General features: G+C 36.4%; 1 protein-coding gene across 6 annotated transcripts in view; it reads right to left on the minus strand.

Annotated features, from left to right (window-relative positions):
* LOC150079291 (intermembrane lipid transfer protein VPS13D-like) overlaps positions 1-14,001 on the minus strand; it is a 1,618,665-nt gene that overhangs the window by 1,074,357 nt on the left and 530,307 nt on the right. For all 6 annotated transcript variants that reach the window (XM_090383928.1, XM_090383929.1, XM_090383926.1 and 3 more), the window contains one exon: positions 1,676-2,146. In XM_090383928.1, coding sequence (XP_090240054.1) covers positions 1,676-2,146 — 471 coding nt within the window. The remainder of the gene's footprint in view (positions 1-1,675; positions 2,147-14,001) is intronic.

The following is a 14,001-nucleotide window of genomic DNA, read 5'->3' on the forward strand; positions in this document are numbered from 1 at the left end:
CTTGGATTTCCCCCTTTCTATCACTCTTCCTTACTTTCCCCTAAATTGAGTGCCCCTGAATCTCTCACAGACACTCAGCCAGATGATAGTAGAACCTGGCACGCCTCCTCATGGGAGTGGGGGGCAGACACCTTGTGTCTCTGCCCCCACTTGCTAAGTTGCCGGTTAGAAAGAAGAAAGAAGTCTTATAAATAAGAAGACGTGAAGCGGCTAATGGGAGAAACTCCGGGCTCCGCTCGGGCAACCCAAACACACAAACGCACACCTAAACATCATTGCTGACCAGGTACACCCTTTCATGGTAACGATCTTCTCCTCTGGCAGTGCCGTCTTTCAGCAGGATGTGCCATGCCACACCACCCAGATTGTTCAAGACTGGTTCGCGGAACATGAGGAAGACTTCCAGGCATCAATTCCCCAGACATCAATCCCATCAGGCATCTGTAGTTTATGTTGGAACAGCAACTCCGAGCTGCAGCTTCTCAACCACGGACCTTATAGGAGTTAAAGGATCTGCTGGTTACTTGTCAGTACCAGATACCACAAGACATACTTTAAAATCTTGTAGTGTCCATCCCTCGCCAAGTACGAGCGAATTTGGTTGCACGTGGAGGACCAACATCATATTAGGTAGGTGGTAATAATGTTTTGGCTCATCGGTGTTTATAGAGGGGGGGAAATTATATATATATAATATTGATAAAAATAAGATATAATGAAATTACTGAAAGTGTTAGCAAACAAGAAAGGTATTAAAAAATTAAAATGGGTTATGGATACAAGGTACTACTAGTTATAGCAGAAAAAACCGACAACCATAATGAAATATAGACAAATATATTATTATCAGTGTATTAGATGGAGGTGCTGAACTGTCAGGTGTAATTACCATGGAAAAATTGAGAACACGTGAATGGTAAAAACAGATTACCTGAAATAAAGTGAAATTAAAGTTTAACATAAAAATAATAAATGATAGTACCTAAAGCCGTGGATCCTAAGACTTTAACTACTTCTTCAAAGGGTTGGCAGCGAAAAACGTTGAAGCTACTGCAATAAGCCAGGTCTATGTTTCCCCTTTCTTCCCCACTCGGAGTTATTTTAACTGACACAAATACACCATACAGTGAACTTTCTGTTTTCTTCTTTGGTCTCCAGTGGCACTCTGCTTATTCCATGTTTTCCTGTCTACGAAAACAGTAAGTTTTCTTATTTTGTCTCCTGTTGGATCTCATTCATTTTTTTCCTTTTAACAGGATTCTATTGGCATTATTTTAGCTTTTTAGCTTACTTTATTTATTGTTATATATTTTATATATTCTTTAATTTTAATCATTCCTTTTGGTCTCTGTCGGGTCGGCTATGATGTTTACATATGCATACTTTTTGACGTGTACATCATAATAGATACACAGACCCAGTTTAATGCGGTGGCTTCTATGATTTTCGCTGCCGACCCCTTTGATGAAGTAGTCCTAGGTACTATCATTTATTATTTTTATGTTAAACTTTAATTTCATTTTATTTCAGGTAATCTGTTTTTACCATGCACATGTTCACAATTTTTCCATGGTAATTACACTTGACAGTTCAGCACCTCCACCTAATACACTGATAATAATATATTTGTCTATATACATATACATAATATAGTTTGTATCCAGTTATTTTAAACCTTACCTTCGTTAAATAGTAGGGATCATTCTGAATACTGCTATCATCATTAACATCATTTGCAAACCAGGAGCTTACTGTAGATAAATGAGATGTTTTCCAAGCTGTTTGCGCAATTCTCTGTAAAGTGAATTCAATTACTGTATTATGGAGTATAGGTAATCCATATTTAGCACAGTTGTACAGTTCCCTCAGAGGTAATGAAGTTACTGGAGGACAGAGAATATTTTCTTCACACGAAAAATTTTGAATTTTTTTTTCAATATCAAGGGAGTACAAATTCATGTCTCTTACTTCCACAAATATAGTATCTGGCGAGTAAGAAGTGCTCGTGCTGAATGAAAAGTTAGAAGATTCTAGCATTCCAGACATGTTCTGCACTGTAATCCGGCCCAAATGGGCTACAAAAATGTTATCACTGGCTGGGGCAGAAGGGAAGACAACAACTGGTGTTTCAAGAAGAATATCCAGCCTGATACAGGGTTGAAAAGAAAAATATATTATTATTATTTTTAAAGAATTTTTATAATTTTTAATGATTTTTAATTCTGTTATATAATTTAAAATAATTTTTAAATTATATAACAGAAAATTTGACTCATTCAGTAATAATAACAATAAAAATGTACATTACTTAAAAAATATAAAAACATCTAAAAGCAAATTTAATAAAATTGTTTATATATATATATATAATCTTCCATCAGTTAATCATAATCATTTAAAGTTTCAGATGAAGATCCTGTCTGCTGAAAGCATTAGTATGGTTCAAATAAGTTATGTAACCCATTTTGGGATAATTTTGATAAACATGCACAAAGGATAATCTTTATCTACTGTTAATGGTAAATACAGTAGGGACCCATTCATACAGCAGGTTAGGTTTCCACCCCCGACGAAAAGTGATAATCACCAAAAAGGGGAACATAGCCCTTTTCATTTTTTTTTTTTTTTTTTTTAAATTCTGAATGCATATAAAAGCCTAATAACGTGTTTAAACTATCATATTCTGTAAATAGACTGAATCGCCGACAACAAAATGGCATCAGATGCCCTTCTTGGACTCGGCTGCTGAGAGCATCATGCCAAAACAGGGGGAACAGGCGCAAAACAAAATGAACATTGATACAATTGAAAACCACCAAATAAGTGGAATGCCGAAAAGCAGGGCCCTACTGTAATTACATAAATTTCTTCAGAAAGTTGATTTTGAACAAAAAAAATTTCTATAATAATTTTCTTTTTTTTTAAACATTCTTTGAAGAAAGCAGCCTCAAGTTATGGAAATGTTCATTGAAGAAGGTGGCAGGAAAAGGTTATCTATATTAGGACAGTTAAATGATAAAAGCAGTTCAGAGATGGATGTGTGATATCATTGAGGATGACACAAACTGTGGGATACCTTAAATTCAACAAATAACAAAACTAAATCCATATTAGAACCAATATTCGGGTCAATCATCAAATAAGAACTGAAGACAACCTCTTAAGCTGAAATACCATATGGCAGTTGCCATGCTATCTCATCTGATTTTTATATATGAAAATAGATGTGATAGGTGATACTTGATATTTTAAATATGAAAAGATTACACAACTTCTTATTTGTTATATTTCAAGCAACAAAAAAAATATTTCAATCAGTAACTGGAAGGCATTCTGTTTTTGCTGCATGCCTTTTCTATAGATAATACCATGGGCACTGTTGGTGTCTGTTATTCCCACTCTCAGCGCCTCCGTAGCCAGGTGGGAATGAGCAGCAGTGCTTAGCACATGCTTCTTGATTAGACCGGGGTTCGAGCCCGTCACCACCAAATACGGAGGATGCAAAAAGGTCAGGGAATGACCACCGCATATCCCGGAGCAATATGGCCTTAGTTGCTAATGCTCCTAAAAACCGAATAACAACAACATTCCCACTCTCTCTTCAAAATCAGTCTGAACACATGCTGCAACCAGTCAACATCCTTATGCTGACCAACTCCAAACTCACAGAACCAACTTTTCTTCTTCCTCATTTATTCATTCACCTTCCGATTTCTGGAATAACCTTCCTTCATATGTATTCCCAGAAAATTACAATCAATAGAAGTTAAAATCATATGGCAACAAACATCTTCTTTCATCTTCTCAACCTTCAACCATGCATGGTACTAAGTACTATAGGTTCTAAAACCTCTTGTGTTTGGGGCTTTCATAAAAAAAAAAAAAAAAAAAAAAACTGAATTGAGTTAAACTTTCAAAACTGGATGAAATTCATAATCAATCTAGAATTTCTAAAAACAATAGGAGAGAAGATAAACACAGCATAATCTTTAAAACCCAAAGACAAAACATCAATACTTTAAATGAAGGTCATCTGTAATGCCCAAGAACAAAAAAAAAAAAATTTGGACTGATAAGTCTAGAGGTAACTAAACTAGAATTATTTTTTTTAGCCATAATTCATCATTAATTATAGCAGAAGGGAATAATTTTATAATACTTTGCATTTAAAAATTAAGTACAGATCCACCATCACTAATCCGACCACTGGTAATCCAGTTCCACCGCTAATTCGGACATAATTTCCATGAACATAATTTCAAATTTCCCGGGTCTGCGCACCGACCTGCCAATACTGTTTTGGTGGTGTTGGTTCGAGCATCAGCTGTTGGCGCGAACTCGTAAACACTGGCAAGCCATTCCCACATGTTTTTCTGCATTTATTATTATAACTCACTCACATTTAGCCCCAGCCATGCATAAAGGAAGTGCCTCCAATGCATAAAGGAAGTGCCTCTCGTGGTGTAAAACGCAAACACCGTAATTTGTCCATAACAGATAAAGTTGAACTTCTGAAGAAACTTGACAGCGGTGTGTCTGTGAGAAGTTTTACTCTGCTTAATTGTAAATTCCCGCAATTTCTCTCAGTTCCTCTTAATCTTAGTAATTTTCTTTTAGCCATTCCTTTTTAGATTTTTTTTTTTTTTTTTTTTTACAACACACTTATACAAACTTGCGGAAAAACACAATACAACATGACGGATAATACAGTGCACTAACAAACTTGTTTTCATAAAACCTCTAACAATACTAACAAACTTATTGCGATGTTTGTGAGTTTATTTTATCGTAATTAGTTTTATTGCAGCACTTGCCATGAGTGCAATAAACTAAACACAAACAACCTTCATATGTATGCCATAATAGCAGCACGCGTATGTGGCCGACACGGCTTCTCAAGAAATAAAGTAACCAACATATGTGGCCACGTTGGCCATATACATGCAACATAGACTTTTTTTTATATATATTTTAAGTGAAAAAACGACAACACTGACATTACAATATTTATTTTAGAATTACTAATCAAATTATTTCCTAAATATTTTTAGCATTAGCATTAGTAGAGGCATATGATGCAAGAAAGCAAGCTTATTCAGCATCAGCCAAAAAAAAAAAAAAAAACACACACCACTCCCATTTCACCCCTCCGTTCGTTCGAAATACCTGTCCAGTTGAGCTTTAAATTTGTTTAGGCTATCAACTTCAACAACAAGTGATGGAAGTCGGTTCCACCAACCAACCACCCGCTGGCCAAAGGCAAATTTCCGCACATCTATCCGACATCCGTCCTTCCTCAATTTGAATTTATGCCCTCTGAGCTGATTATTCTGAGCAAGATGAAGAATCCCATTGGCATTGAGCATGCTCAAACCATTCAATATACACCTCTTATACACCTCTGTCAGAGGTGTATAAGAGGTGTATACACCTTATACACCTCTATCAGATCACCTCTCCGGTGCCTAGTCTCCAGACTCTGTAATTTGCAAAACTTAAGCCTTTCTTCGTAAGAGCAACCCTTTGTTCCATTCACTAATCTTGTTGCCCTTCTCTGTACCCGTTCCAGCAGCTCCACATCCTTCCTGAAATGAGGCCTCCAGACCTGTATACAGTACTCAAGATGTGGCCTAACCATTGCCTTATATTTTTTTGGCCCCTGGGGAATTTTTTTCTTAAACTAGCTTGGCAGTCAACGTCTTAAAGGTAGAAGGAGGTGGCTAGCTGTTGGATAAAATGTATGTGCTAAAATAACCACCGGTGATCCGGCAAACTCACTAATCTGGCACCCCACAGGTCCCAACGCTGCCAGATTAGTGATACTCAACCTGTACTTGAAATTTAATCACAGAAAAAAAGACTTGATCTATGGGCAAGGAAAGATTAGAAATTATTCAATTACAATGCCCAAGAATATTGTGCAATAACAATTTTTGCAACCATCTCACAGTATCCTCTTTTAATTGACTTTCAACCATTAGGTCATGCAAGCTTGAATTGTAGTTCAAGCAAACATATGCTGTGGCACTCTCATACTTGACTGCTCAGCTATGTTTGGCCAAGACTGAACATTGCTATTATTATGTATTTTAAACATATAAAATCATTCATTTTGTGAGACATTCAATATTAGTTTACAGTATAGTACTGAGTAGTACAGTACATGCATTTAGTTTTTAAGGTGATTTGATTACTGAAATCGCATTGTATTTATACCTCATATTAAGAAATCCTGGACAATTACAACATCATATCATAGGTAAACACACTACCACCAAGCCAATTCAACAACACAGATTCACTTTTTGACTTAATGGTGGCTTAATTTTGGACATTGCCCTGTATAGATTATAGAGACCAGCTACTATGGTTAAAATATTCAAATGTGGTTTCTGACAATATTTTTTGATTATTTAGTTTAAAAATCATACTTTATTATGCAATAAAAATTCTCTCCAAATCACATCAGTAAAGTTAAAATTTTGTCTCAGATCATGTAATGACATTACATTATGCTATTGGTTCACCAATGCTTGCCAAGTATGGAAAACTTGCATAATATGAATTATCCCTGAAAATTTAGGCTACTTCACAATTTCGAAAATATGCTATGTCTGGAGTTTTTGCAAAATTACATTATATTTTTCCATTACTGGTAACACCGGTAAATTATTGGCGAATCCAATACGATTTGCATTTTCTTCAATCTGCAGCAAACCCAGACTGGGCAATGCTATGCACTTTTCATATGACTGAAAACAATGGAGAAAGTGAGCCTTCTCCCACTAGGATTTATAAATTTCCAGGAATCCTCAAAATGAACAAATTTTCCCATGAAATTTCTGAGTTGGCAATTACCATCTTAGAAAAGATATGATCATATTTCAGAATGACTTAGAAAGCTTTAGTAAATTTGGTCAAGGTTAGAAATGCATATGACAGCAGAATATATGAGCATGAAGAAAGCAATGACAATTTGAAGTGTTACTGAGTGCTAAGATTATTTCACTTTTCACTTACACTATTTGTGCAAACCGAAATCAGGGAGTGAAAGAAACATCAGTTTTCAGTTCAGATTCAGCTCTACTCTGACCAAAAATACCGGTTTGTTTTCAGTTTGGGATTTTGATTCAGTTTGGTTTGATGCCCTACATTAATATACAATAGATGAATGCTGACGAAACAGATTAACAAAGAAAAAAAATTATCAAATTAGCGGTTTTTTGTTTGTTTGTTTGTTATTCAGTTTTTAGGAGCATTAGCAACTAAAGCCATATTGCTCCGGGAATATGCGGTGGTCATTCCCTGACCTTTCCACATCCTCCGTATTTGGTGGTGACGGGCTCGAACCCCGGTCTAATCAAGAAGCGTGTGCTACGCACTGCTGCTCCTTCCCACCTGGCTATGGAGGCACCCTCAAATTACCAGTACAGGCAGATCAAGAAGCTGTGCGCTTGCGTGAATGGTTGTGCTGTGTCTGTGCTCCTGTAAAAGTGAGCTAAATGAATGGTTTCTGATGAATCTGCTCCAACATTTTTATTTTGTCTGAATCAGCGAGTTATGTTCATCACATCCATCAAGAAAGAAGAGGTTTTGGAAAGATAGTTTTAATGCTATAACGAATGAAATTTATGTTTCCTTTCTACAAGGCATCTCAGATCGTTTCCATAGGTGCCCCAGAAGCTGGGAAGTATCAACGAAAGGATTACTCTCTAGCAGTATAACCAAAGTCACTTTACTATTTTTGTCCAATAACAGCACACAAGGTCACCTACCAATTTTCTTACGAAGAGGACTGTGCCTTTCAAAAGACACTCTGCTAGTTAATCTGCAGTGGTGTGAAATCCAGAACTGTTGCTTAAATGTTGTTTAAATTTAGGAATGTTGTTAGGAATGCCTGTTGCTTTAATTAGGAATCTACTAAGCATATCTTTAAAATTCGCTCTTTCAATGAATTGTAATGAATTCTGAAGAATTTTAACTAAATTCATGAATACGTTTAGTACAAAATTATTTCAGATAGCAATAATTCTGTGTTGTATATCTCATTCTTTGTATATTCATATTTTGTATATTGTATATTTTTTTATTGTTTAATCTCAAAAGAAATTCTGTGTACTTATTGTTAATTACAATGGCTCTACAGATGCAAATTATTTGCCAGTTGTGCAAAAAGAAATGCAGACTTCCTTCAATGGAATGTGGTCTTGTGTACTGCAACAAATGCATAGATATGTCAACTGCAAACTGGAAAAAGATATCACAGACAGCAATCGACTCGTGGAAGGGGCCCTTGTTGTATAAATCACAGGCAATCAAAGAAAAAGCAGACGAAACATGAAAATAACTTAGGCTCCAGCCTAGCTGATCCCTCAAGCCCTCCTGACGGTGAACCTCAGCGTTTCAACTGTCCCTCGTCATCAATGGACACTTGGCAGAGTGGGCCAGCCGAGGCCATACCTCATGACATGGCATCAGAGCAGAAAAATCCCTCCTTCTCTCACCTCCTTAACCAAGAAGTTTCACAAGATGAAAATCAAAATGAGCTGACCACAAAACTCATTTTTCAAATCTTAGACACTCACAAATCCATGATGGTCTCTCTTCTTGATGAAACTAAAAAAATCAGATTGGAAAACGTGAAATTACGTGAATTTAATTATATTTTACTAAAGAAAATTTCGGATTTGACAGATCTTATTCGAAACTCCAGCAGACCATTAAGTCCTACATACAACTGGACGAAACCCTTGGAAAATTCTACTTTCCAGCCAACCCCTGCTCCTGTAGCAGAAGCCACTTATGCATCTATTATAAAGCAACCTCCATACCTTCCAGTATATGCTCCTGTCCCCAGTCAGTCTCAGAAAACATCTAAGGATGTCAATTGAACTGCAAATCCACTCCTAGAAGTTGTCATTTCCTCTAGGCGGTGGACAGATCTCATCGAAAGAGAGTGGAATCTATCTGCCTCTAATCACACAGGCAGACGTCGACATCCTCCTCCTGTTGTGGGAACAGCCACCAACTCTACAATCAGAGCAATCCCCAGAACCAAAAGTTCGACCAAGAGTAATTTTGTCTCGAGACTCGAACCCCAACTCTGCGATAGAGAAGTAGGGCAGCACATCAGAATGCAGCTGCAGATAGAAACGAAGGCAATAAAAATGATTCCTAAACATGAGTCGTACAGCTATTTCTACATTCAATGCCAGCAAACAGACTTTGATGAATTATTGAAGGCCTGTGGGAACTATCATTTGGCCTTTCTATGGATGACCCCCCTGTTCCTGGCCCTAGGTTACCAGCTAGTGACTTAGCTATCGAAACAAGTGAGCATGAATGACAATCCGTGTGTTTTTCAGATATTCAAGAATTTCTACAGGAAATAACATCTACAAATGATTCATCTGTCTCTTCAGCCTACCGGAATTTGAATGACACTAACTCTTGTGAAAACATCTTTCTACCCTGTCACCTGCCAACAATTAAGCCAAACAACTTATGCCTTACTGCAGCATCAAAAGATGCAATTACTGTATTTTACATGAACGCACGCAATCTTGTAAAACATAATGATGAAATCCTTGCTCAACTGACATCATGGAATCTGCATCCAGACCTGATGGTTTTTACTGAGACCTGGTTCTCTCCTGAGGTTTCAATCCAAATTCCAGACTATTCTCTTTTTCAAAGTTGCAGAGGTGATTCAAAAAAAAAAAGGTGGTGGAGTTGATATTTATGTTCATAGTCATCTACGATGCTCTGCCTTTCCTATCTCAATTCTGCCTGATCAAGCTTGTGAACTCACTTTTATCTTCATTGCCTCTTTGGTGATCAGGTGTCTATACCGACCTCCTGCAGCTTCAGTTAACAGCTTCCTTGTAACTCTTGAAACACTATCTCATTTCACAAGCAAATCCCTAGACCTTCTACTGATTGGTGACTTTAATATTAACATTGTTCAAAGCTCTTCCTCTCAGATGCAAGACCTATTAGATGTCATTACTTCAAATGGTTTCTCTGTTCTTACTGATGGAGATATCCTGACTAGAATGGGAGAGTCCCACAAATCCCTTCTTCACTTTGCGATTGGGGAATGCTCTCTGACATATGCAATACTTGATACAACTATTTCGGATCATTGTCCCATCTTAATAGTAATTGAAAATGAAATAAATGAAGCAGAGATCAGGCACACTTTCAAATCTGTCACTCCAGATTCTCTCAATCAGATTTATCATGACTTGCAGCAGTCAATGTGGGATGGAGTGCTTGCTACAAGTGATTCTGAAATTGCAACTAACTGCTTTTTTAAGCATATCCCAAATAGCTATGAAAAATTTATAGTCATATAAAAAGGCTACCAGGACAAGAGGGAAAATATGCCTGTTCATCTCAAATAAGATTTGTAATATGTTAAAGAAAAGAGACAACCTTGCAAGAATTGTTAGAGCAACAGGAATCGAGGCAGATAAAATTAAATACACAATGTACAGAAACAAAGTCACTGACTGCATTCGGTCAGAATAAAGAAAATACTACAGTTCTCAACTTACAGGTATCATAACAAGCAAGAAAAAATAGACAGTTTTGAACAAACTATTACTGGGAAGGAAACTGAAATCACGGAGCTACGTTGGAGATGTAGTTGAAAACGAGGTACTCATTTCAGATAACGAGCTAAAAGCTATTGCCTTCTGCAACCACTTTATTTCAAGTGTGAATAACCTGTTTCAAGACAAACTGGACTTCAGAGACAATGAAATGAGAGCATCTGCCAAGTACTCAATCAGAAACTTTTTTTCTCGTTCCTCTCTCCGATCAAGAGATTTTAGAGGCAGGGAATCAACTGAAAAAAAAGGGAGCCCCTGGCTTTGATGAAATATCTCCGTCTCTGCTGAAAAAGGTCTTTAGCTCAATTCTTATGCCACTGAAGTATATATTCAATCTCTCCTTTCAATCTGGTAAATTCCCTTCTCAATTCAAAAAGGTAATAATCATCTCTGTTCCAAAGGGAAACCTTTGTAACTCCATCAACAACTTTCGCCCAAAAGCTCTACTCTCAGATTTTGCAAAATTATTCGAAAAAATTCTTCATAGCAGACTCGTGGATTTTCTTGAAGAAAATCAGCTCATCCATCAACAACAGTATGCTTATTGCTCTAAAAGATCCACTGATCTTGCAATTGTTGACTTCTGCTCAAGGATCATTGATAGTCTTGAACAGGGTCACTATGCTATAGCACTGTTTCTTGACTTATCTAAAGCTTTTGATTGCATAAACCAAAATATTCTACTTAAACTCAATAACGTTGGCTTGAGAAGGAAAATTAATCTTCTTCTTGAAGACTACCTTACCGATCGGCCATTTGTCGTAAGAACAAATCACTCCTACTCCGACATCTGTTATTTCTCCAGGCTCACTTCTTGGATCTATCCTATTTGTTCTTTACATCGATGAATTTCTCTCTCTTCTTCCATCTTCTCACCTAGGCATATGCCGATGATATTTCCATCCTAATCGCAGATAAAGACCCTAATGAGATTCAACTCGAAATCTCTGCCTTGCTTTCTGTGATGCATAATTGGCTTCAAAAGAATCAGCTTATACTGAATCCAGAAAAATCAAAATATATGGTGTTTAGAACGAAAAACAAACCACTAAATATTGATTTAGATGTAATATACAAAGAAAAACAACTTGAAAGGGTGAATGAAACCAAGTTTCTCAGAATCTGGCTAGATGATAAGCTAAGTTGGGCAAAACAAATGATAACCCTACGAAAGAAAACATCGTCACTAGCAGGAATACTCGCCAGGGCCTCTGCCTAGGTGTCTCCTTCTCTTCTCAGACGAGTATTCCTTTCTTTAATTCAGCCGCACCTCACCTATGGAATCATCTCATGGGGTAACACCAGCCAAGAAAACCTTGCAAGAATTAACTCCATTCTCAATCAATGCATTTGTTCAATTTTGGGCTTTCCCTGGAACACATCTCCTAAGTGAGACTCCTAAGCATCTACCAGCTATTGCAGAAAGCCAAGGCGATCCTTGTTTACAATGCTATGAAGACAACAGACTTTCCCCCTCTCTTCAGATCCTTTTTCATAACCACAGATGAAGAAGAAATATCATATAATCTAAGAAATAAAGCCAACCTGAAGATTCCGCTTTTCAGAAAAGCCATAGGTCAGAAAAGTATAAAATACAGAGGTGCTAAAACCTGGAACAAACTTCCTGCAAAAATCAAAAATGTCACTTCACTAAATCAATTCAAGAAACTACTAATCAAACACATCACCAGGGATGCCTGATTCAAATTACTTCCACTCAACTCCTGGATTTTAAAAACACCAACATGAAATTAATGTACAAATGTTAAAGGAAGCAGTTGGCAAATAGTTTGTAAATTTCTGTGCACGTATCTCATCATTTTTTTTTCTCTCCTGATTTAATTGTAAAAATGTTCACAATTATATATTATAAGTAGTGATGTTTTTCGAAGTCTTCTGTAAAGTAAATGTACAAAACAATCCAATTTATTTATGTCTTTCCTGTTGAACATTACCTGTACAATTTCAGAATATACAAAGTACATTTTTCAATTGTACTTTGTATATTCATCATTTTTTAAGGGAACACCCCTAAAAAGCCATTTATGTTACACTTTTTGCCGTTATCTCCCAAAAAGTGTAACATAAAATAGGGATATATAAATATTATTATTATTAATTACCAGTAATATTGAAAACAGGTTTTGTACCATTTACCAGCATTACCAGTAATGCTGGTATATTTAAATCTGTAACAGATTTAAATACTATTGTTATGTGTGATGAGTGATGAAGTGTAATATGTTATTATGAAGTTCACGTATGAAGACCAAACATGTAGTATGTTTATAATAATTTTGCATATTTAAAATAATCACAAGTCTTTATTTTCACAATGAATATAGTACTGTTAACCAAAGGGGATGCAAAAATTTATATCATCAATGACCAACTACCAAATGCAGTAACATTATAAGCTACTACAACTGAACATGCACAGAAATAGTAATTATTTAAGGATTTTTTTTTTTTTTTTTTTAACATGAAGCTTAAATTTGTGGTTATTCTAATTTACAATTAAAATAAATACAATGTATATATTTTCATTGCAAAAAACTACATTTATGCACTGGGGGGGGGGGGGACTACATTTACGGATATTAAAATTCACAGTAACAGCACAGGAAAAAACAAAACAAAACAAAACAAAATCTCTCATCTTCATTTATGTGTAGCCACATAAGTTTCTTAAGGTTGATGTCCAAATATCCAATTCATCACACAAGCTGCCATTCAGAAATGGTAGCATGTGTGAGCTTCCAATGTACAGTAATTAAAAAAAAAAAAATACAATTTCAACTATCACAATGATATTTCAGAATTTTATTTTCATTAACTAGAATATTAAAAAGAAAAAATATTTATATGCAGCTGCATTAAAAGTTTTTAATATCAGTGTAGGCACAATACCTAAGGTAATCTATTGTATTAAAAGGCAAGAAAGTGAAGGGAAAGGGGTTTGGAGTGGGATACAACAACCCAGACACCACAATTGCACTTCTGGCAGCCTGAATCCCATCTCTCTGACAATGAGTGAGAATAGGGGAGTAGCATCGACACGGTTGACCCTTGCAGGTGAACCCACTAGCCAACTGACCCCAGTCGAACCAACCCATGACCACCTGTCTTGTCAAAGAAAGAGCCAAAATATATATATTGTAAATGTGTTGAAGCTGGGCCCTCAATCACCAGGATCCCCCTATATTTTCCTGCTCCCCCTTTCTATATCTTTTACACAAGTCACAGCACACAGCAAACATCCTGGATTCATATGTTGTTCGCCTGGAAGATAAGTGTAGGTGCTGGGTTCCAGTGAAGGTAATCAGGAGGGCCAGCAGCATTGATGGGAGGGCCCTCACCATGTAGAGGTGTTCATTTCAGAGGA

The sequence above is a fragment of the Mastigoproctus giganteus genome, chromosome 10, assembly GCF_048544385.1.
Source record: "Mastigoproctus giganteus isolate SK-2022 chromosome 10, ASM4854438v1, whole genome shotgun sequence".
In the NCBI taxonomy this organism is placed as follows: Eukaryota; Metazoa; Arthropoda; class Arachnida; order Uropygi; family Thelyphonidae; genus Mastigoproctus; species Mastigoproctus giganteus.